Source organism: Chenopodium album, chromosome 19 (assembly GCF_948465745.1).
Source record: "Chenopodium album chromosome 19, dcCheAlbu1.1, whole genome shotgun sequence".
Lineage (NCBI taxonomy): Eukaryota > Viridiplantae > Streptophyta > Magnoliopsida > Caryophyllales > Amaranthaceae > Chenopodium > Chenopodium album.
The window spans coordinates 2,871,195-2,893,134 of record NC_137852.1 but is presented as its reverse complement, the minus strand read 5'-3'; the positions used below and the strand labels follow the sequence as shown (position 1 = coordinate 2,893,134).

At 33.8% G+C, this 21,940-nt stretch overlaps 2 protein-coding genes across 2 annotated transcripts; both read right to left on the bottom strand.

Annotated features, from left to right (window-relative positions):
* Positions 1 to 2,530: 2,530 nt before the first annotated feature.
* LOC145595057 (uncharacterized) lies at positions 2,531 to 7,649 on the bottom strand. Its single transcript, XM_081651413.1, has 4 exons — positions 6,964 to 7,649; positions 6,744 to 6,859; positions 4,176 to 4,419; positions 2,531 to 4,061 (listed from the first exon to the last, which is right to left on the bottom strand). Exons 1-4 carry the CDS (start codon positions 7,348 to 7,350, stop codon positions 2,727 to 2,729), a joined length of 2,082 nt encoding a protein of 693 aa, XP_081507539.1. The 5' UTR covers positions 7,351 to 7,649; the 3' UTR covers positions 2,531 to 2,726.
* A 3,869-nt stretch (positions 7,650 to 11,518) lies between these two features.
* Positions 11,519 to 19,960, bottom strand: LOC145594604 (peroxisomal nicotinamide adenine dinucleotide carrier-like). Its single transcript, XM_081650926.1, has 11 exons — positions 19,639 to 19,960; positions 19,446 to 19,523; positions 19,268 to 19,342; positions 17,963 to 18,093; positions 16,433 to 16,487; positions 15,049 to 15,153; positions 14,611 to 14,679; positions 14,413 to 14,520; positions 14,172 to 14,240; positions 13,629 to 13,683; positions 11,519 to 12,149 (listed from the first exon to the last, which is right to left on the bottom strand). The coding sequence occupies exons 1-11, from the start codon at positions 19,717 to 19,719 to the stop codon at positions 11,965 to 11,967; spliced, it is 1,011 nt and encodes a 336-aa protein (XP_081507052.1). The 5' UTR covers positions 19,720 to 19,960; the 3' UTR covers positions 11,519 to 11,964.
* Positions 19,961 to 21,940: the final 1,980 nt, after the last annotated feature.

Below are 21,940 nucleotides of genomic sequence, written 5' to 3'. Positions count from 1 at the left end.
GATTATTTCTAGTAACAACAATTCTTCAAATTTATATTATCTAGCATATGTTTACGCGTACCTCTTTTTATGTTGTTTTAAAAGTGTACAATTGTGTAAGTATAAAAATAGATTTAGTACGTGCAAATCATTTTGATGAAACATTGTCTTTTACCTTTTCAATTAAACGGAAATAATTTTTGCACTTTGATTAACACGCTTTGTAATTGTTTAGAGCGTAAATTATATGACTTGCCTGTATAATATCAAAACAATTGTTTTTTTTAAGAGGCTATATTATATACGTAGTATAATTTATTGGTGGAATTTTAAGTGAGAATCGGGTATTTAGATGAGTGGTGGGGATGTGAGATCGATGAGCACAATTGTTGGCTTATCGATACGTATATGATTATTTTTCTTAAATGAATATAAACTGCCAAAACCTCCAAATACTTAGGTTAAAAAAATGCAACATAATTATCTCTATCATTACAAAAAAACATGCAACATAAATTATCTCTATCATTACAAAATTCATTAAATAACTGCAAAAACCAAAAGAGAATCAAAATTTTTGAAAAGATGTGATATGAGCAGCTGCACCAATAAGGAGGTTCAGGTGCATGCTCTTAAGTTGCTAACTATTGAAGGAAATTCTGACAACACTTATAATTAAATATCTATAATTCCGTGATGCTTGCATAGTGTATGCAATAATAAAAAAATATACGATCTTAATTAAGTAATTATAAAGTTTTGTTGCTGATTAATTTAATCTAAACAGTCGGTCCATCAGCTTTAGGTTTTTTTTAATTTTGGTGGACGACTATGCAAATGACGCTTACACAGGAAATGGAGCATCTTACAATCTTTGTTGCTTCATGTAAAGTGAAAACCTACCTTTATTCAGTATTCACTATCTTATCTAGTTATCCTTCAAACTTACAAAGTTACAATATGCCATCGAATCAGCAACTCGAAATCATGGTCCAATCGCTTTCTTGGTCTGATTTGTACCTTTAGAAAAGTATATGTCTTAGCTTGAATCTTGAAAATACATAATGAGCACATCTTATGATCGAGAACTATTGAAACCCATTGTATCCCACTTGTGAGTGTCCTCCGTTGGAGAAAGATGAGAGATGATTCCACTTTATAAGGTTGACAAGTTACTCTTACTATTGCCATTTGGTTGTAGTATGAAAACTCTTAAGCCTTATTTGTGGACCAAACTCATTTTAAAATTCTCAGATATTTAGCAAAATAGTTAAATTGAACACTTAACACATACCCGTATCGTAATTCCTAGAGCACTATACTATGTTTGATTTTACTGTAGCTGTAAATTGATACTCCTGATCCAACTGCTTCGCCGCAGCCTTAGGCATGTAGCACAAAATAATGGCTTTAATATGATTGATTAGTAGATTTCCAGTGATTTTGACATATTAGATTCTTCTTTCTTAGAATAGTAAAACAATTTATTTAGTCTAAAGCTTCATTCTACCAATTATTATCTCAATGATCAAGAATTTAATGTCTTATTATGTGGAGATTAAGATCTTGTATGGGAATGAGCTGGCAAATAATCCTCTGCCTCTCTCAATTAAACGCCCTAATTCAATGTTTGGTTACTATAGAATATAGATATTTGTAATTTAGGTAAGTCACATAAAATCCTAGGGTTAGATATGGATCTTATGGGTCGATCTTATGACAAATTTTTTCAAAATTTTGGAAAAATTAAATGAAGTACAGCGTACAAGTTACCTCATTATGTTTTTATGGAAAATAAATTTTTATATTTGTCTATCTCTGGTTAAAATAAATTGAAAGAGAGCTTTATACCCCTTTACAGTCTTACCCAAAAGATAGCTATAAAATAAATTCAAATACTAAAGGTACTTATCTTTTGAAATATCAACTGTATTTCGAGGTCATTCTATTTCTTACTCCGTATTTTTTTTCAGTATAGCCAAAGCCCATTTTATAACCCACCATTGCAACGAAAAACATTATTGTTGACCAAATTTGGTTTTACGCCTAAAGGGCTAAAGAGTAAAGATGGTAGGTTACACCGTATTATTGTAGATAATACTATACTGATGAGAATATTTATACAAAGTTAGGACCACTTTTTAGCTTTACCACGAGTGGTGATTGCTCATATACGAGTGAATTATTGCAATACATATACAAGTGGTCCGCAATGTGATATTTACTAGTTCGACTCCCTATTTAGTAAAAGTTTCAACAATCATAGTTACTATATATCACTAGTAACTCACTCCAATTATGGTCCAATTTTTGCATTTGGTCCTGCTGATTGAATTGTGTGCTAACTTGATATTTATTGCAAACTGTAAGGCGTTGCTTTTATGAGATATCAATATATCACATCATGCGTTTATGGCTTTTACTCCAATATGAAGAGGTTTGTTTCCTGGTTACTCACCAACTCACAAGGATAAAGTTGTACTTAGATCTCAGCAAACTTTACACTGGATCAATTAAATCTGGGTACGCGAAATATACATTAAGGACCATATTGACATACAAAACCATTTACATTCATTCACATCAATGTTTGCCAACAAAATGGGTTGAACAAGAGACATGTAATTACATTTCAGAGCGCCAAAACCTAGAATCTATGTTTATATCTACATTCCTTTTAACCATTCTAGGTCCAAAATACAGGAATACAAGAGAAACAAGCAAAAAGGATCATACTCACTTGTCGATCAATCCATTTCCTCCTCACTAGACATAAATGTGGAATCCTGGAAATCTACACTGCTAAAAGTATGTTCCAGAGCATCTGTAGCAGTGGTTTTACCAAAATTCCTTAAGCCAACAGTTCTTGCAGACCTTTCAGAAACTGATGTTAGTCCCACTGCTGCAAAGCTGTTAACAATGGCATTAACGTCGCTGATCCCACTGTACAGACCTCGGCTTCCAGCAACAACAAAACCTTGATTGTCCTTGTCATTCAGAACACCAGGGAAAACCCCCATCAAAGAGGCAGAGGACTGGCTGCTTGAGCTTCCAAGCAACAACCTCAAGGTCTCCCTTGCACCTTTGTCCACCATTGATTCACTCTCAGAGATCATTGGACCCACCAATTTGGGATACAATGGTGGTATGCTGGTTGCAATACCAGGCCCTGCACTCACCAAGTACCCTTGGCCAGAAGAGCAAACATCGACAACAGGAATGTGCACAATTGGGTCACACATTAGGGGTGTAAAGGATTGAAACTGTGAATTTTGCGTAGAAAAGGAAAGCCTTGACAAAGGATCTGACAAGAAGGCAGGGAATTCCAGAGATGGAACACTTGCCAAGTCAAGTGGCGGAATTTGTGAGAGCATGCTGTGGGATCCTGTGGCTGGTAATAGGGTGGAGAGTGGTGGTAATGAGAATGGTTCGACATATGGAGTCGGAAGTTTGGAAATTGATGCCACGGATGGAGAGGTGCAGGGAGGACACCAACAGTAGTAGGGGGAGAAAAGAGAGCCAATGGGAGGGATTTGAGTTGTTGAGCTTGAAGACTCTGGAAGACTGCCGTTCCCAAGTGATTCCAGAAAGCTCACTGGAGAAACTGTGTTGGTTGCAAAAGCTTCAGAAGACTTGCCCATGTCAGAAAGATTCTGAACTGGTGCATTCATAAATAAGCCGTCAACGACAGGAAGATGGAGGTCTCCACGTCGCCTTAGTTTCTCTCTTGAGGTACTTCTCAAGGAAGTCAGAACCCTTGGCAAACCTTCTTTAAATGAGCTGGGCCGCGGGCTCAGGCTTCCTAGATACTGTGTGTGCCCTTTCATTGTTTGACCACTACACTGTTTAGTACGAAGAGGCCTCACAACAGTTGATGACGAATGAGAATTCGGACCTACTTCAAAGTTGTCTGAACTTCTGTCGGTCCAGGGAGCAGACAAAGCAGTGGAAGAAGCTTGAAAATTGTTGACACTGGGACCAACAAGATAGGAGCGTAAGTGAGTTGCAAAGCACTCAAGACGCGATTCACTTATGCCAGTTAATTCAGCCAATGTTGGTTTCCTCCTCAGCAAATCCTTTATCTGGCACCAATAAAATCAATGTGCACATTAGCAATTACTCTTGATCTTTCTCTTACTGCAAATAATGACTACTGCACAAACAATTTACATAAGCATATTCAACCATTCACATACCTTCCAAAGCAAGTCACTACCAAGTAATTTTGATCTCTCAGAGCACCAAAAGTAAAAAGGTTCTCCATCAGGAAGCTTCATAACAAAAGATCGGCCAGACTGATCTGCAAGTATTTCCTCAACTATCACAGCAGAACACTCAGAAGTATCACTTAATGTCGCCAGTCTTTCAGTTTGACCATTATCTCCCACAAATGAGATGCGCAAATCAGATGATGGAAGAAGAGCAAGGTTCAAAGTTCCCCTGGTTAACAAGATAAAAATTAGACTTTCATATTTTTTTTATCTTAACCAAATCACACAAAAAGGAGAAAACCAACTAATTCAGACAGTAAAATTAAAACATGAAACAGTAACAAATTTGATATAAAATAGCTAGGAGTATAAAATTTTAAAAACATGTATAAAGAATATAACAGCAAACCTAGAAAAATGTGCTTTCTATCAAACTCAATAATAATCCCTCAAGAAAACAAAACTAAGAATCTCATTTTATTTACCCATGACCTACTTCTGCTACTTAGCTGCTATTTTATTTTTTTCTCCTGAGTTTAAAAGAAATCCCTGCAGACTACAAGTAGCTCTATTGTTACCTTAGACAATCGGATCTGTATCAGATACTAACCGTGTCAGTATCATAAGCTCAAAAAAGTAGTAACAGACCAGGGGATACTTGATTAGACTACAATAAGGTCATAATATGCTTACTAAAACAGAAACGGCTTGCTACTATCTGTTTCAAAAAGATGAATACCAGGGACAGTTCAAAAATCCACAAGATCTCCAGGCAATACATCATTACATTTTATTATATTTTGAATGAAGAGGTAACATATCCTTGCAAAACTATTAACATTCTCAACTAAAAAAAAAAATCAAAATTTTTTATCAAGACTCTTATTTATTAACAAGCAAAAAAGAACTTTTGATAAAAATAACTATATCAGACTAGAACAAATAAAAATTAAATATTCTGTATCAAACAAGAATAAGCTGTAAAATACAAAGTAAAAGAGATGTCAATAGGTCAGCAATTCAGATTCAATTTATCAGAAATTTGAAGCAAGAATACCAAAGGAACTGCTAAAGTTAATAGCATCACTATTCACTACAGACCAAAATTAACTTATTTGAAATAAAAGCAATATTTATATTAAAAAAAAAAAGCCACGAATCATAAAAAATACAAAATCACACTATAAAGGTCCTGACATTAAGTGCAAACGAAGCAGATTATATATAACATTAGGGTATGAAACTACCTTCGTTTCTTCTTAATTCAGAGATCATTATAGATACGTCCAATTTACCTACAAGTGAAAAGATATTTTCATTTGGAAGGATGAACATTGTCATCATCAATAAAATACAGGATCAGCATCCCTACTTAGATTTCACAACTATAAAAAGTATTTCCCACCCACACCAATTGGCCAATTTTTTTCAAATCAATATGATATTACCAGATAACTCAATAAGGCTACCGTCTACAAAGGTAAGGAAGTTTAATGTACTAAACCTTAAACCCCACCCCCAATGCAAGTACAAAGACGTTCACATAACATAAAACACAATAATTAAGAAGTTTCATAGTAAATGAGCTATGATCATGTGATATACAAACTATGAGAAAAAAAACTAACATTGCACATCAAATCATCTAGATATGTTAGTCCTTAGAGATACAACATACACTGATCAGAGTTTAATGTTACTTCACACGAGTACTCTTGTAATTCTATTCTTTCAATCAATAACTAAAAGGATTGAACATAATAATAGCGGAAAGAAATTAATATTAAGCCACACAAAATAATCACAATACAATATTATGTCGAAATCCATATGCTAACAAGATGACATTGGTCTACAAGGTAGACAACCTGCCAAGACAACCTTATTCGGAATAACTAGATAAATGAAAAGCCCCAACTGTACCACTTAAAATAACACATCCTATCTTTTTTTAAAGAGCACAAGTAGGGATACAATCCAAAACACACTCGACCTGGATTGATATTCTAGCATGAATGAGTTTCCAACACGTTGATCCCATGAAAACCTCAGAACATCCTGAAAAAACATAATTTTTGTACACAACCAGAGACAATCAAACATATAAAGGAAAAAACCAATTAAATTAAGCAATTTAGACACCTATTGAAATCATCACTCTCATAACACCACAGTTTATGCATACTAGAATACCTAGATCATCAAGTTACATATAAGTATATAACAAATAAAAAAAAATGGTAAAACTCCCAGCAGCCTAATTCTAATTCAATAACATGTGCAATCAAAACCCAGCGATAAGTTCGCAAAACACCCAGAGCCCTGCCCATGGATGCATATGTATATAAGTACCAACAACATTACTAAGGAATACTCGTATTATTATAGAATCAAACTGAATTCTAACTTAAACCAGCTACAAGATATCATAAGATTCATAACATATAGTATCATAGATTCATAGCTACAACATTTTCCCAAAATTCTCATATAATCTCACACAATGTCACCAGCAAATAACATCTAGGTTCATAATAAGTTTGAACAATATACCTCGCAGAAGTTGGACACAACATTGATCCTTGCTTGAGCACCTTCCCAACTCGCATTGAAACAAGAGGAACACACAAACACCTCGCAAGCAGCCCAACTTCAGACGTTTCAAAGTGCTGTTCATTGAACAATCACAATCAAAACCTAAAATTAGAATTCAAATACGAATTTCAATTTTAGCAATCACTAGTATGAAGTAGTTTTGAAGTTCAACAATCACCTGGCTGAGATGAGAGAGAAGGCGATCTTCGGCGGCACCGGAAGAAGCATTCGCCTTCAACAAAGGCTTCAACCTCTCATCGGCACGACAAGCGCCCATATGTTGCACATCCAAAGCTTGAAGCCACTGCAAAAAATTGTTCTCCCTGTCACTCTGTTGAAGCAAAAGGTCTCCATTACCTTCATCAACTAAAATCTCTCCCAATCGATCCGCCAAACTTGCTGATCCATTACTCACACCGTTCGCCGTTGAATTTCCGACCGAAGATTCAACCGTCGAACTCACTTCTTCCGATTCAACATTCTCATCGCTGTTAAATCGTCGGAAATCATCGTCTCCGTTAATTCTGTCGCTGTTCATCGATTCTTGCCTTTTCGAATCCGCCATCTCTGCTCCGATTATCAAGATTCAAAACCCTAACACCTTAATTCCTCGAAATTCCACCGAAAAATAGGCAATATTTAAGATTTTAAATCGAATTAATAAATTATGAAATCCAAATCCCTAGATCAAAAGCTAAAAGTTCGTCAAATGGTAACAAAATTTCCAAAATCTCAGAAAAATAATCGATCGATCAAGAACAAAATCTCCAGGATAAAATCGCCGAAAATTTCCGGTGGAAAGAAGAGAGAGATTGAGGAGAGAGAAAATGAAAAATCTGCAATGAAACCCGCAGCCGTAGTTCGGAAACTCCAAAATAAGATGATAAGGGAGGAGAGAGAATAGTATTTATACAGCGAAAGAGTGGCGGACGTGAAGTTGTGAGGTTAATTAGGGTTTATTAGAAGAGGGTTAAATCCGGCGCGTTTTGATTAGCTAAGCCCCACGTCAAAAACTTTGTGGACCCCATTTTAATGAATTTATCTCGGCCTTGTTTTTTTATTCTTTAATGAAAGTATCAAAAGTTTAAATATCTTTAACTTTTAATTTAGTTAACCATGATTAATTAACTAGTTTGTGGGTGATTCACAAGTGGCGAGTTGATAAGGTAAAAAAAAAAATGCACTTTGGTACAACATAGAAGAAAATCAGAAAATTGATAATCAAAGATGCAAAGTTAGAAAAGTATCGGTTTAATGTCAGATTAAATTTTTAATGAATGTTTGTACAGAACAATTATAGAATAAATTCAAATATAATTTACAATTACTAATCTAGTACGAAGTACTCCCTCCGTCCCTAAATTACATTCCTCTTTGGAAATTTACACGGGAATTAAGGAGGAATGAGTAGACAAATAACAATGATTAGATAATGCTATGGGAAGTACAAAGATAGATTAGTTATTACTCATGACATGTCATCAATCCTTTGCAAAAAAAGGACCAATCACATGCTCTTAATTGAAAATTTTTAACCAATCATATTCATTGTAATTTGGCACAAGGATTATGAGTGAGATTAGGTAAGGATGAGTGAGAAAGCATTAAATATAAAACAAAAAAAAGAGAGTTGATTTACTAAAAAAACTTACCAAAAATAGAAAGAAGGAATGTAATTTTGGAATACCAAAAATAGAAAGGAGGAATGTAATTTAGGGACGGAGGGAGTACTAATTATCTCCAAGATTGTGATTTCTTCATAAATTTTCAATATAAACTCTCAATTAATTATGAACTAGTTTGTGGACCCGGGCGATGCCTCGGATTTTTACATGCATGAAATTGATCATTAATATATGTTGTAATTTATGATTAAAATTTTTTGTAATTAAATTTGTTGTTCATGTTGTCATTTCCTACATATTAGTATTTTGTATTCAAAAGATTATATCAAAAATAACATAGATCAGTGGTAAAACACTTAGTTTTAGAATTAGAAGTTGTGATTTCAAATCTTGTGGTGAACATTTTTTTTTTATTATTATTATAAGTGAATGACATATAATGAAGACAAATGGAAGGAAGAACCACTTGGCGTTATGAGTAGTTTCATGAGTGACGTGGCGTAATGAGGGGGAGCTTACGTGACACGTGGACGTTATTAGAAACGGCTTTTAATATATTAGTATAGATAGTAATGAAATTTTAGCTTTACCATAAAACATTACATCAATATTCTTTCTTATCATTTTAAACCCTATACGAAGTACTTACATAAACTTACTATAACTATGCATGAGTATTTTTTACTAAGAAGAATACGCCTTATCGAAATCTCAAACACGTCTCCGAACCTTTGTAATCCGAATTATTTTATGTTTAAAATACACTTTTATAATATTTTTTCTAGTTGATGTTGATAAATGACGATGACTTTATTTAAGGAGTAGCTAGGTTTTAAAAAGAAGAATGCCAAGGGGGCTCCACGTAGATGTCCAATAATTGTGGGTCCCATTACGTTGGTAAGGTGATGTTAGGTGGGACCGTATTCAGAAAAAGATCCGGGGAATAGTATAGTAAATACGTCAGTGTGGGGTAAGTTTACTGTACTGTAGTCTGTAGGATCGCTGAACAGCAGAGTTAGGCTAATTTGAGGCGGTACTATAGTCATTTTTTATTTTCCAATTTTTAATGGTAGGAGTAGATTTAATGAGTACGAGCACCTTGGGTTGGACCGACCTTTTCAGTTTTGGCTATTATGCTTATGGACTTATGTACTCCCTCCGTCCCTAAATTACATTCCTCTTTCTAGCATTTATTCCTCATATAATAGAGAGAAAGAGGAATGTAATTTAGGGACGGAGGGAGTACTGACTTAAAGCCTTATTTGATTGACATTGTAAAATGGAGAAATTAAAAATTTATGTGAATTGATAAAATGAGTAATTATTTGGTTAACATAAAAAAAAAAATAAAAAAAAAAAAAAAAATAGGGGGAATGAAAATTCATGGAAATTTCAAGTTCCTATAAAATATGGGAAGTAAATTACCTAGCCCCCTTAGGTAAATCAAAATTCATGGGAATTCCAATTTACCTTATTCCCAACCAAACACATTTAAGAAATTCTTAGGAATTTCATTAAGAAATTAACTTCCCGTAAAGTATAAATTCTTACATCAACCCCACAACACCTTAAACATGCTCCTTAATTTCGATAAGATTTTCACGGAGTAAATCGTTGCATTGGGCTTTTTATTTTTTATTTTTTATTTTTTTCTGGCAATTAAATGTGTTGGGTACTTGTGAGGAGTTTATTTTATATTTATAACTGTATAACTTAGGATAATTTTTAGATTTTGAATATAAATACTACAATGAAAAAGTACTGTTTCCATAAAATTTATACAAGGCATATCAATAAACAAAAAAATTATTGTCAAAAGTTGTAAATATAATCATAACAAAAAAAATTATTGTCAACAATTCAGTTTAGCTCATTTCAATTCAATTACTAAAATCAGAACAACCCCTCACTCTCATTAAATATAGAACTTGCAGCTGTTCCAATTACTTCATACTTGATTTGAGATGACTCAACTATGCGTATACATTCGTTCCTATACTTTTTGTTGAGCGGTAGACTAAGGGCCTGTTCTCTTCCGTTGAAATTCAGTTCAGTTCAGTTCAACTCTTATGTCTAATGATATTGCTAATGATATAAAGCCAAATTTCATTCTTTTAAGCTCTTATTACAACGACGACGACAACAACAAATAATAATAATAGTAATAATAATAATAATAATTATTATTATTATTATTATCAATAAATAATAATAATAATAATAATAATCATGAATAAATAATAATAATAATAATAACAATAACAATAATACTAATAATAATAATAATAATTAATAATAATAATAATAATAATAATAATATACACATAGGTATAGTAATATATAATCAAAGAGCACTAATCCGTAGTTAAAAATCACTAATTAATAAGTTTAGTTCAGTTTAGTTCAGTCAATCAGAACAGACCCTAAATGGGAAACCTAGGGGAGAGAGGGATTTGCCCGCACTTGTTAGATGCCAAACTTTTTGTTACAATAATTTGAGAAGTAGCAAATTTCCCTTCTAACTCCTATTAAATATGAAACTAGACTCTTAACGGTGTGTTTGGATAGAAGGAAATGGAAGGAAAAGAAGGGGAGGAAAATGGAGAGATGTGATATCTTTCATTTGGATAACAAATGAGGAAGTAAGGGAATTGGATGTGAGAGAAATGGAGGGATTAAATTATAGGAAAATGATCCCTCCAACAATGAAAAGATTTGGAGAGAAATTAAAACTCACCATTCTTCTCTATCCTTCCCTCCCCTCCTCTTCTCCTTCCTCTAATGTTATCCAAACACACTGTAAATGAAAACTCAATGAACAATTTTGAGGGATGGATTAGTCATTCTGATATGCATAGAAAGATTAATTTCTCATAAAGCACTTTACGAAGGAACAAAAGGAAGGGTACTTTTCATTAACAATCGTCACACTTTATCCTCCAGCTAAGGCAATGGAACATCATTTTACTTGGATTTGAATCTTGTGATCATCTTTTTGAGCTCCAGTAAACATCAATGTAGACTTTGGTGCCAGACACTAGCAAGGGACTATCACACGTTTACTTGTACAGCTAACCCTGCTGTCATAACCTCAAATATAAGGTGTATAAGGAAAGCAGAATGCTTTGATAATTTACCGCTGCTCAAGATGCTCAAGCGCTGAGCTCCAATGGCGCGAATTCATGATTTAGTGTTTGTGACAAATTTTTTTAAAAAAAAAAATAATAATAATAATATGAATAACACAATGATTAAGAATCCAGCCAATTTTTTTTTTCCCTTGGGCTTACAAATCAACTTAAACATTTTACAATTTGGCTACTCGAAATATGAATCCCTTGCTTGATCATTCATAACAGGAGCTGCATTTCCAGACACTCACATGATTCCTTCCTTCATCAGAGAATACGTGTTATAGTTGAAGCCCATAAATTGACTCAACTCAGCGATTTTTTACTTCAATTTTTTTTTTTTTTTTTTTTTTTTTTTTTTTTTTTTTTTTTTTTGCAGCTGGAAAGGTGTACCGAAATGGTGAGGATAAAACAAGCCTACAACTATTGAGGCTTTGATAAGGCACCATTCTTTGAAAGTAATAGGCGTGCTCCTTTCACTAATTCCTCCTTAATCATAAATAGAACAGCAGCTGCAAGAACACTTTGTACAATCTTTGTGCTCATCCCTTTGTAAAATCCAGACAAACCCTCGTTATGAACTATCTTCGTGAGCGCATCAAATGTACCTGAAATAGTAGAAGCAAAGAAAATTGTGATAATATGGCACAGCATACACGAAGTTCAATTATGAACGTAAAAGAATGGAAGAAATCATTCAAGGCAAGATAAACTTCTCGCCGTCTAATTAATGCCTCCACAAGCATGGTCGTGGTCTAGAGTTGAGAAATGAATTATCAATAGCCAATATTGGCATAAGTTCCAAAAGGTACTGTGGCTCATTCTAAGTTGCAAAGTAATGCCCCAGGTTAACAATTACAGAAAAAAAGTTAGATAGAGTTCAAGAAAAATAAGGCCACCCAAGTTCAATTTACGGCTAAAATAATTTCTGGTAAGTTCAAATACCAATAATAAAGTTAATAGCCTGTAAAGTAAAATATATGGAGTATAATCAGCCTTAAGTCCCGATAGTTATAATCATCCCACTAATGCATCCATGGAGTTACGGATGTTTACAACATTACAAGTAGAATTCTGCAACATCATCTTGGTCCTTCTGTAAGACACATATCAAGTAGAGTTAGTGGACATATGAGTAATATTTGTAAGGTAGGAAGTTAGGAACATTGTTTAAAGGTCCTCAGTGGTGCCCTTCTCATGCTTCTTGGGTCCTCAAAAAGTTGAGGAAGTGATAAGTAAATAAACAGTTAGCAAATGGTGATGTGGTGGTTATAATGACCTGCAACAGGGCCTTTCAAATTGGATTGGTCTAATTCTGTTGGGTATTCTTTTCTCTTATACACACAAATAAAGTTTAGGGGTTCAAATGCTTAGTAGGCTTTCTAAGTTCTACCTGCACCATATCCAGGAGGACCGCACATGCTGTCTGTGATTCACAAAAAAGACAGCTGACCATTGGGCCCCTCCTATGTTCTTTTGTGTTAATCCAGGCTATGTTTGGATGGCTGCATGTCATGAGAAACAAATTCCTCCCACGCCTCATGACTGGAATAGCATTGTAAATTACCTGATTCGGAGGGTAAAGGGAAAATCTGGTGATACTCAGATTGTGTGCTGTAATTCCTATAAGTATTTGTGCAATATGGGAACCTAGAAACCCACAGATATACATCAATCAGCCTAGTAATACTATGTTTTTCCTTCAATTATAATTCTGTAATGTGGATGTGCCTGAAGACAAGGGCAACCAGTCGTTGAAGGTGGCTCTAAGATTATGTACCTGTGACCTTCTAGGAGTCTCCATTTCACCTCAACTCTCCATCTTGTTTCTTGTAACTACAATGTAGTTTTGAACAATGACAGTCGAATGATGAACATGGAAAATTTTCTTAGAAAGACTGAATCGAACACTAACATAAGCACCCAAGTCAGAGTGAGAGGTTAAGAGAAAGGTCATATTTGTAGATCTTGACCTTCCAGGACCCCAATCCTCCTCAATATACAGAACACTAGTTGGTGCTGTGTTTGAGAATTGGGTCGTTGGATCAAAAAATGGGAGAAAACGATTAAGCAAAAAATTAACATGCCTTTGTAATGATACTTTGTGTCTGCACCAGCAATTTGCTTTGCTTGAAGCCTCGACTGCAAAGAGGAGCAAAACAAATAATTAGATGGCTTTTATACTACGCATATAAATGGAGGTTTGGAACATCACAACACAAAAAGGTTTAAATTAAAGGAATGTGAGGGAAGGGGCAATGAAAGCCAGCCTAATAATCTAATCTGCACCAACAAACCTTAGTCAAAACAATTGGTCATTTTCTGCACCTATTGAACAGCAGCATCAAGGGGTTCCTCAATGTAAAAATCCTAACTAATTTTACTACTTATTTCATAGAAATATAATAACTTTTGTTGTGGACTTCTTGGAAAAAACCCGACTGACGATCTTTAATTAGATGTGTTAATGTTGCATACAACTAATTCTAACCAGACCTAGCCTAATGCAAGTAATAGAAGGTTGTTGCTGTGATGAGAATATAGCCAAATTCAAGCTGTTCAATTCTGTGTAGATTTTTACCGCCAACCACTTTCTGAAACCCAGCAATTAAAAAATATGAAGTCTTTACCTTTACCACCAAAAGGGGATATGTCACGACAGTAGCTCCAAGCTTTGCTACAGCCCCAAGTAAAAATATCTACCAACACAAATGCAAACAATTCAAATGAATTGAAAATTAATAGGCAGTGAACAAGAAAAATGGGAGAAGGGGAAGTGCAGTTTTTAAAACAAGCAGGAAGTGAGCAAGCCACAAATGTGATGCCCAGAATCTGGTGACACACAACTTCGAAATTCAGATAAGTACTAACCTCTAAAGCAGTTACTCCCTTGCTACCATTTTTATTCATTGCACGCCTCTGCCTCAGCTTTTTTAGTAGGGTCTCATACAGCATGAACTGTATAGAAGGATTACTTACCTGTAAACCCATCACACATGGTCAATCACATATCTTTTGTACGAAACAAAATTAAAAAATATAACAAAGAAATAACTTGGGGATATATACCATTATCAATGTTGGTATTACACCTTTCCAAAAGCCCCAGAATCCAGCTTCATCATAAACTTCTTGAATCTACAAAATACTACTGTTTGTTAGAGCAAAAAACAGTGCACACAAAGACCACACGCTCCTTTAAAGAACAAACTAGATGCACAATCAAGTAGCACCATATATAAATAAAAAACAGATCATTTTAAAAGAAGACTTTTGTCAAGCGAAGTCTAAGGTCTATTGTCTTTGTACATTTATGACCCCTCTTCTTTGGCACAATAAGCCTACATACAAGAAAAAGAACCTTATTCCTGAAAAATAAAAAGTGAAGTTCATCCCTTGGACAAGATACTTATACAACTATAAACATGGCAATCATAGGATTGAAAACAACTAAAACAGTTAAACTCTAATGAAAAGAAGAGAGTACAAGGCATAAAATTTACATACTGCATTGCTAGTTCCATAAGGTGGGGGCTCCATTGCAACTAAACTATCTTCAGGAGATCTTATAGCTTGATTGGGCTGTACTTTCTTGGAAGCCTTAGTGTGCGTCTGTGGAAAGTAAGGAAAAAATTAGCATTATGTACACCAAAACATTTGACTCAACCTGTCAAACATCTTTCAACTTAGCAAAAAAAAAAAGGGGGATAGAGTTAAGGATGTTAGATGACAAGCACTGCAGTCAAATGCAACTAAACAATATGCCTGAGAAAAATGTTCTCAGGGTCTTAAATGGAAAAAGGGGACAACATCATCTAACATGTATACTCAGCAAAAAAACCAACTTGACATTTACTTCCATTAGTTATGACTCTAACAGGATTAAGTAGCAGATAGGGGTCAGGGGCAATAAAAAAAATTAGCAAAAACAGCATGCCCAAAGATTGGTATGGGAATATATTAGAGTTATTAGACTCCCAAGGATTTAACCAGAACAATAAGAAGATTGGTAAGCAAATTGATCTCAGTTCAAGTGTTGTAATGTCATATCCAGCCAGTCTTATCTCCTACCCAATATTGAGGTTCCAACAAAATTTTAGACAGCTTACAGAGAATCTTGCTTAGCTTGGGATCTCATATGTATTAATACCTTCCAGACTTGATGAAACTTCAGTCATAAACAAGTTGGTTTTAAAAAGCGCGCCTCGCTCCCAGGCTCTGGGATATGGGCTTTAGCTAGGCGAGGCTCAGTCACCTACGGAAGGCGCGCGCCTCAAAGCGCCTTTGGTAAGGTGCGCCTTTGCGCCTCAAGGAAAATAACTAAGATATAAGCTGTAAATTGAAGAATGATGGGCTCTTTTTCAAATTAAGACTGCCTTAGCTTTAAATATATTATCATTTAATTTATTATGAATTTTTTTAATTGGTATTAAGTACAATCAAAGTAAAAACTAATTTGAAATAAATATGTAAATACATGCGCCTTGCATACAAAAGGCGCGCGCCTTCGCCTTGCGCCTCGCGCCTAGGCTGCAAGGACCATTTGCGCCTTGGTGCGCCTTGCGCCTTTTAAAACTAAGTAAAGAACGGGAGGGAGGAATTGAAGGAGAAGACACAACACAAATTGCAATGCAAATCTGAAACTATTATAGATTGATGAACGGGAGATAAATATAAAAATTTCACTAAATCTAAACAAATGAACATGTTGTTCCAGTAGGAGAGGAATTTTAGCAGCAGCAAAACAAATTCACTACAAAACGAAAACAATAACACCACCCAAATAGCTGGTGGGCAAGAGATTGATGTGATCAAAGGATTGAATGTGAGTAAGGAAATCCACATATAGTAAAATATATTTCTTATTGTGCTTCAGTTTGAAACTTCTTACCTGCATTCGAATGACAATAACCCATATGGGATTTGTCAGCAACACATTTGTACACCTAAAAAAAATGGAGACAAAAGGAACTTAGATAATAGATTACAGAGCAATCGGATCAAACCAGGCTCTATAAAACAAATTTAGGAATTAAGAGTGTGTTGATCATATAATAAAGCATCAATTACGTGGTCCGGTTATTATTTGTCTAGCACAATAAAAATAATCAGTAAAAAATAACCATCCAATCATGACCCATTGAATGTGGGGTCTATGAAAGGAAGATGTAGCGCACCTTACAATAGTATAGTAAGGGTGGATAAGGCATGCAAAGGCCACGGTAACATACACACACAGGAAACAAGTGACAATTACATAAGTATGAAAGGCCTAACTGGCAACTTTATATTCACAATCATCAATCAAAGCCTTAATCCCATAAATGGGGTCAGCTACATGAACCAAATTTATATTCACCAAAGAATGAAAATAGCACAGTAATCAAGAGCTTTAAAAAAATAAAAAAGGAAAAAAAAATTGTAAACCTTCTTTGAAAAAAAAATCAAAAATTATGAACTCCACAATGTCCCATTATGAGTCATGTCATGAAAGTCAAAGCTATGACTTTTGTTGGGAAAATCAAGCACGGCGTTTTATAAATGAGTACCTTGTTAAGAAAAATTAGTCATAATTAGCAAAGGATGTGTTTTATTCACCTAATTTTCAATTAACTGAACCTATCTGAACTAAACTAAACCAATCTGAACTTAACTGAACTTATTAAAACTTATTTTAGTTGTAATTTGAGCTTGGATAACCCTTATTAGAACTTATTTTTCTTGAACTGAACTTTTTAGACCTAAAATAAGTGCACTCTTATGTGGACTTAGATCTAAAATAAGTGAAAATAAGGTGAACAAACCCTTAATAGAGTAGGCAAATTGTTCAAGTGTCCAAACATCCTCCTTCTATACACAAGATTGAACTTATATTCATTTGATTTCACCAATACCCTACTTCCTTACAAAGACAAAGACAAAGCATGATACAAGACATGCGATATGGAATTGAACATATGTTCTAATTTTTTAGCAACATATCACATGCTCATTTCATGCTACCCATACAAATATAAAATATAATAGTTTAAAAAATTAACTCATAAAAAAGTACAAGAGGCAAAGTCATGTCTAAAACACCTCAAAATTACTTGTAAACCTAAATTTCAGAGGAAGCGTGAAACTATGCATGTTGCAATATTTATGGACAGACGAAGCTTTATTTTTTTTTTTCATTTGTTGGGCTCAAGTCTTGCAATTATAGAGCTTTCGCTCATGTAATTTGTTCAATACCAGAATTTTGGATCTTTTTATTTTTGAGGTGTTTCAAACATGACTTTACCTCTTGTACTTAATTAAACTTGAGTTCGAAAGGCGAGTAATATTGGACAACAAAGATTCTGACTATGCCTCAAAAACAATAAAACAAAATTATAGAATATCTAAAAAAAACAGAGAACAAAATTGGAAAAGTTATTACCCAGACATAGCGGCCACGATTAATGATGATAACATGCCAACAGATCCATCCCCAAGTCCTCTCTTCCTGCGGTCAAGAGCAATAGCTTCAGCCTTATTCCTGAATATTTGATAGAAATAATAGTAAACACCCTGTATCATAAGAATATCAAATGAGGATCCAGGAAGAGAAATCAACAAGCAAGTTCAAAACCACCCAAAGGTTAAAGACCAACTTCAGCTTGTAAAACAAGCTCAAACCTAGCTTCTAATCACCATCCCCCACTTCTAAATGCCTTGCACAAAAGGCGAGGAGGCAAAGGGAAGGAAATGGGTGTAATAAAGGTTGCATTCGAGTGTTTATATGGTTGCGAAACAAACTTTATATATGATTAGAAAGAACCAGGCATAACAATAACTTTATTCACTAATTAATAAGAAAGCATACTGTTCTTGTATGCCCTATAATTCATTAATTATCCATATATTGAGTACACTTCAATTCTAGAACATGTCAATGACAGCTAACACCAAACAAAGGATTTCGAAAAATGAAACAATAGGGGAGCAATTTAATTGTGTAATCAAAGATGACAAGAAGAAGAAGAAGTTATTAATTTACTGCTCCAGATAAATCTGAGTCATACTATTCTCATGAACCAGCTAGGAGTAATTATTGATTGTATGACTTCTCTTTTAGGTTCTGCTTTGAGCAGGTCACAGCTTTAGTGAAAAAATATTGTTTTTTATTGCAATATCCTAACTCAAGCCAACAGCCCACCAAAAACACCCATAAAGAAAAAGTCAAGATAGCTCGCAACCTCACACACATTCTTGAACTGCAATAGCAATCCCATATACCCACAATGCGCAAATAATAGCACAAACTCACAAGAGTCGCGGTTAAATACTCCGTAAGCTAATGTAATTGAGTGTCCATAAGAAAAATACAGATTTCCAAAACATACAAAATTCATAGCAAATAAGAATATCAAATAATGTGACATTAAATATGGACAGAAGCAAAATATACAAACAAGATTTACTTCTTCAACCAGCACCATACAAAATGAAGTAGCAATGCCAAATATAACTAATTGACAAAACTTACAAAAACATTCCTTTCATTTCAATTCAATAGGCCACATTTCATTTTAAGGATGTCCAAAATAAAATACATCACTATTCGGCGAGTTACATTTTGAGTTTTCTCGTATATTTTGGCTTTATATACTAAGTAACTAAGACAATTATTTTTAAAACATAACAACAAAATGTGGCATATTAAAGTGCGACGGAGGTAAACAATTGATAAAAAATTTCTCACCTGAGAAGCAGCAGTACCTACTAATGACGGAGTCAAACCTCCATATAGCCTCCCCCATCCTTCATGCTTCACAACCTAAATTTACCCCCAAATTCATCCGAAATCCAGTCAATATTAAAGCTCAAATTTAAGAAATATACCTTCAAAATAAATTCCAAAAAAAAAATGAAGAAAATACCTGACACATAAGTTCAAGAGTTCCAAGCTTCTTCTTCTCCTTCTTCGGATCCCGATCCGTTTGCTGCCGAGTATTAACCTAATTTCAAACAAATTTCAATAAATTCAAAAAAAACAAACACCAATGATCAAAATTGGAACATCGAATTTCAAATTAAGCAACAAAAAAACTGAAATGAAGAAGAGAGAAGTACAGTTTGAAGAGGATAAGTGATGAGCTGAGCGATGATACCGCCGCCGGCGCCGGCGAGGCCATTGATGAGAGCATCCGACATACTGGTACAAAATTGTTGATCGGAAAAAGAGGGTTTGTTGATCGATGAGAGGAGAGAGAAAATGAGGAGGAAGAAGACGGTATCTTGACTTTGGATGTAGCGAATGGAAGATCGCTTTCAGTTGTTGCGTTTCAACATCAGGATCATCAAGTTTGATGTCAAGGGGAAGAAGAGTTGTTGCGTTTGAGTATTAAATGTTTTTTCCGTCACGTTGGGTTGCGTGACCATTCTATTCAGGCCAAGATATTTGGGATATTATGAAAAACTTTAACCATTTTTGGATTTTTAAAACAAGTTATTATTAGTAGCAATTATTGATTAACATTATCTATCTATATTACTATTTTAATACCAGAAGTTTAAATGATACATGTTCCTTTCTGGCTTTACTATTTTTTATATTACTAAAGTGTAAATATTAAAATTAAAAAATTAAAAAATAAAAATTCTTCTTTATCCTAAACGCTTTCAATCACTTCAGTATAATAATCAAATTTCCTTTGTGTATCTTGGTTCGTCTAAAATTTCATTGTATTTCGTATTATTATTCAATTACACAAAAATTTAATAGTTTATCTTCCCTCAAAATCTAAGAACAATCCAAGTACACAATAGTATAATTCTTTAGTTTAAAAACCTGTAATACTAAAAATTAATCCACGCATCAATCGGGCTTAATACTATTTTTTTATTATTATTATTTTTTTTTTTTTTACAACGCGTTGGCCACACCATGTGGTCGGAGTTATTGTTTTGTTGGTGGTATACTACATAAGAATTTAAAAGACCAATCTTTCCTCTAGTATTCAAACGCTATTCGAACTATTAATTTATGAATTATGTCGATAATGTATAGAGTAGCCCAATTATACATGTGAAACTTTGGCATCAACATATTTATTTTTAGGGACAAGAGTGTCTTAGCTCTATCTTATGATGTGTTTTTTATTCACCTAATTCTCTAAATTTGGGCATGTTCTGTTCATTTTATTTTTACATATTTCATATCTAATAAGTTCAGTTAATTTTAAGAAATATAAGTTTAAATAAGAGTTACCCAAGTACTTAAATTTTAATAAGTTCACATAAGTTAAGATGAGTTCAATTAAATTCAGTCAAGTTCAGTTATAAAAGTTAGATGAATAGAACACACACTTAATCAAACTGCCTTATGCTTAATTTGGTTTTGTTCACATTTGCGTAGCATTGAACCTATTTTTCTTAAACTTATATTATTTGAACTTATCAACGTTTATCTAAAAGTTTGATAACTAACTTTTCCAAAATGAATTACAGTAAATCTAAATGTATATGAGAAGTTCAAGAAAACTAAGTTTAGATAAGTTTCGTTAAGAGTTAATAGATGCCACAAACATCAAATTTCAATCAAACAAGTTTCAAAATTAGTCTAATTAGTTTAGGTAAATTTAACTACACCCAAAATAAGGTGAATTGAACATTCAAACACACCATAAGGTGAATGGAATTAAGAGTAGCCCTTAATTGTATACTTGTGTTGAAAGCTTGAAATCCATTTTCATTCATTTCCTTCAAAATAGAACGAAGTTTTTCCCACAATTTTTCATTCTTATTGCTCCTCGAATGATTTTGATGACTAGTATATCCCAATAAGTCTAATTAGCTTTGGGTTGTTCATTGGACCTAGACCGGACCAGACCAAAGATCGAAAGTTTAAATTTCACAAACCGAAGACTAAAAGTTTGAATTTCAAGAACCGAAGATCGGACCAGACCAAAGACCAAATGTTTGAATTTCAAGAACCAAAGATCGGATCGAAAAATCGATCCAAAATCTGGACCGAACTAATTTGGACCAATTGTATTTTTTTTATAAAATTTCTAACTTTTTAAAAAAATTATGGAAAACTCGAAAAAATAAAGGGAAAACATTTTTAACGTCTTTTTTTTTTTTTGTATGTTTATGAAAATGCGCATATGATCATAATTTTCTAAGTTTTTTCAAGGATAATCTTAATTATTATTAAAAATTTATGCATAAGTTTAAGCAAAAAACTGGTCCGGTCCAAGACCAATTTTTATAGAGTTTAGGACCTGATAAAAAATAGGTATATCTCAATACGAATCAGTCCGGACCGATTTTTGAACACCCCGAATCCCATAGATAAAAAAACGGTAAATTGATGTTGTCACAATCATATAAAAACATTATTATATGTTTTAAATTCTTAAAAGTTCTCAGT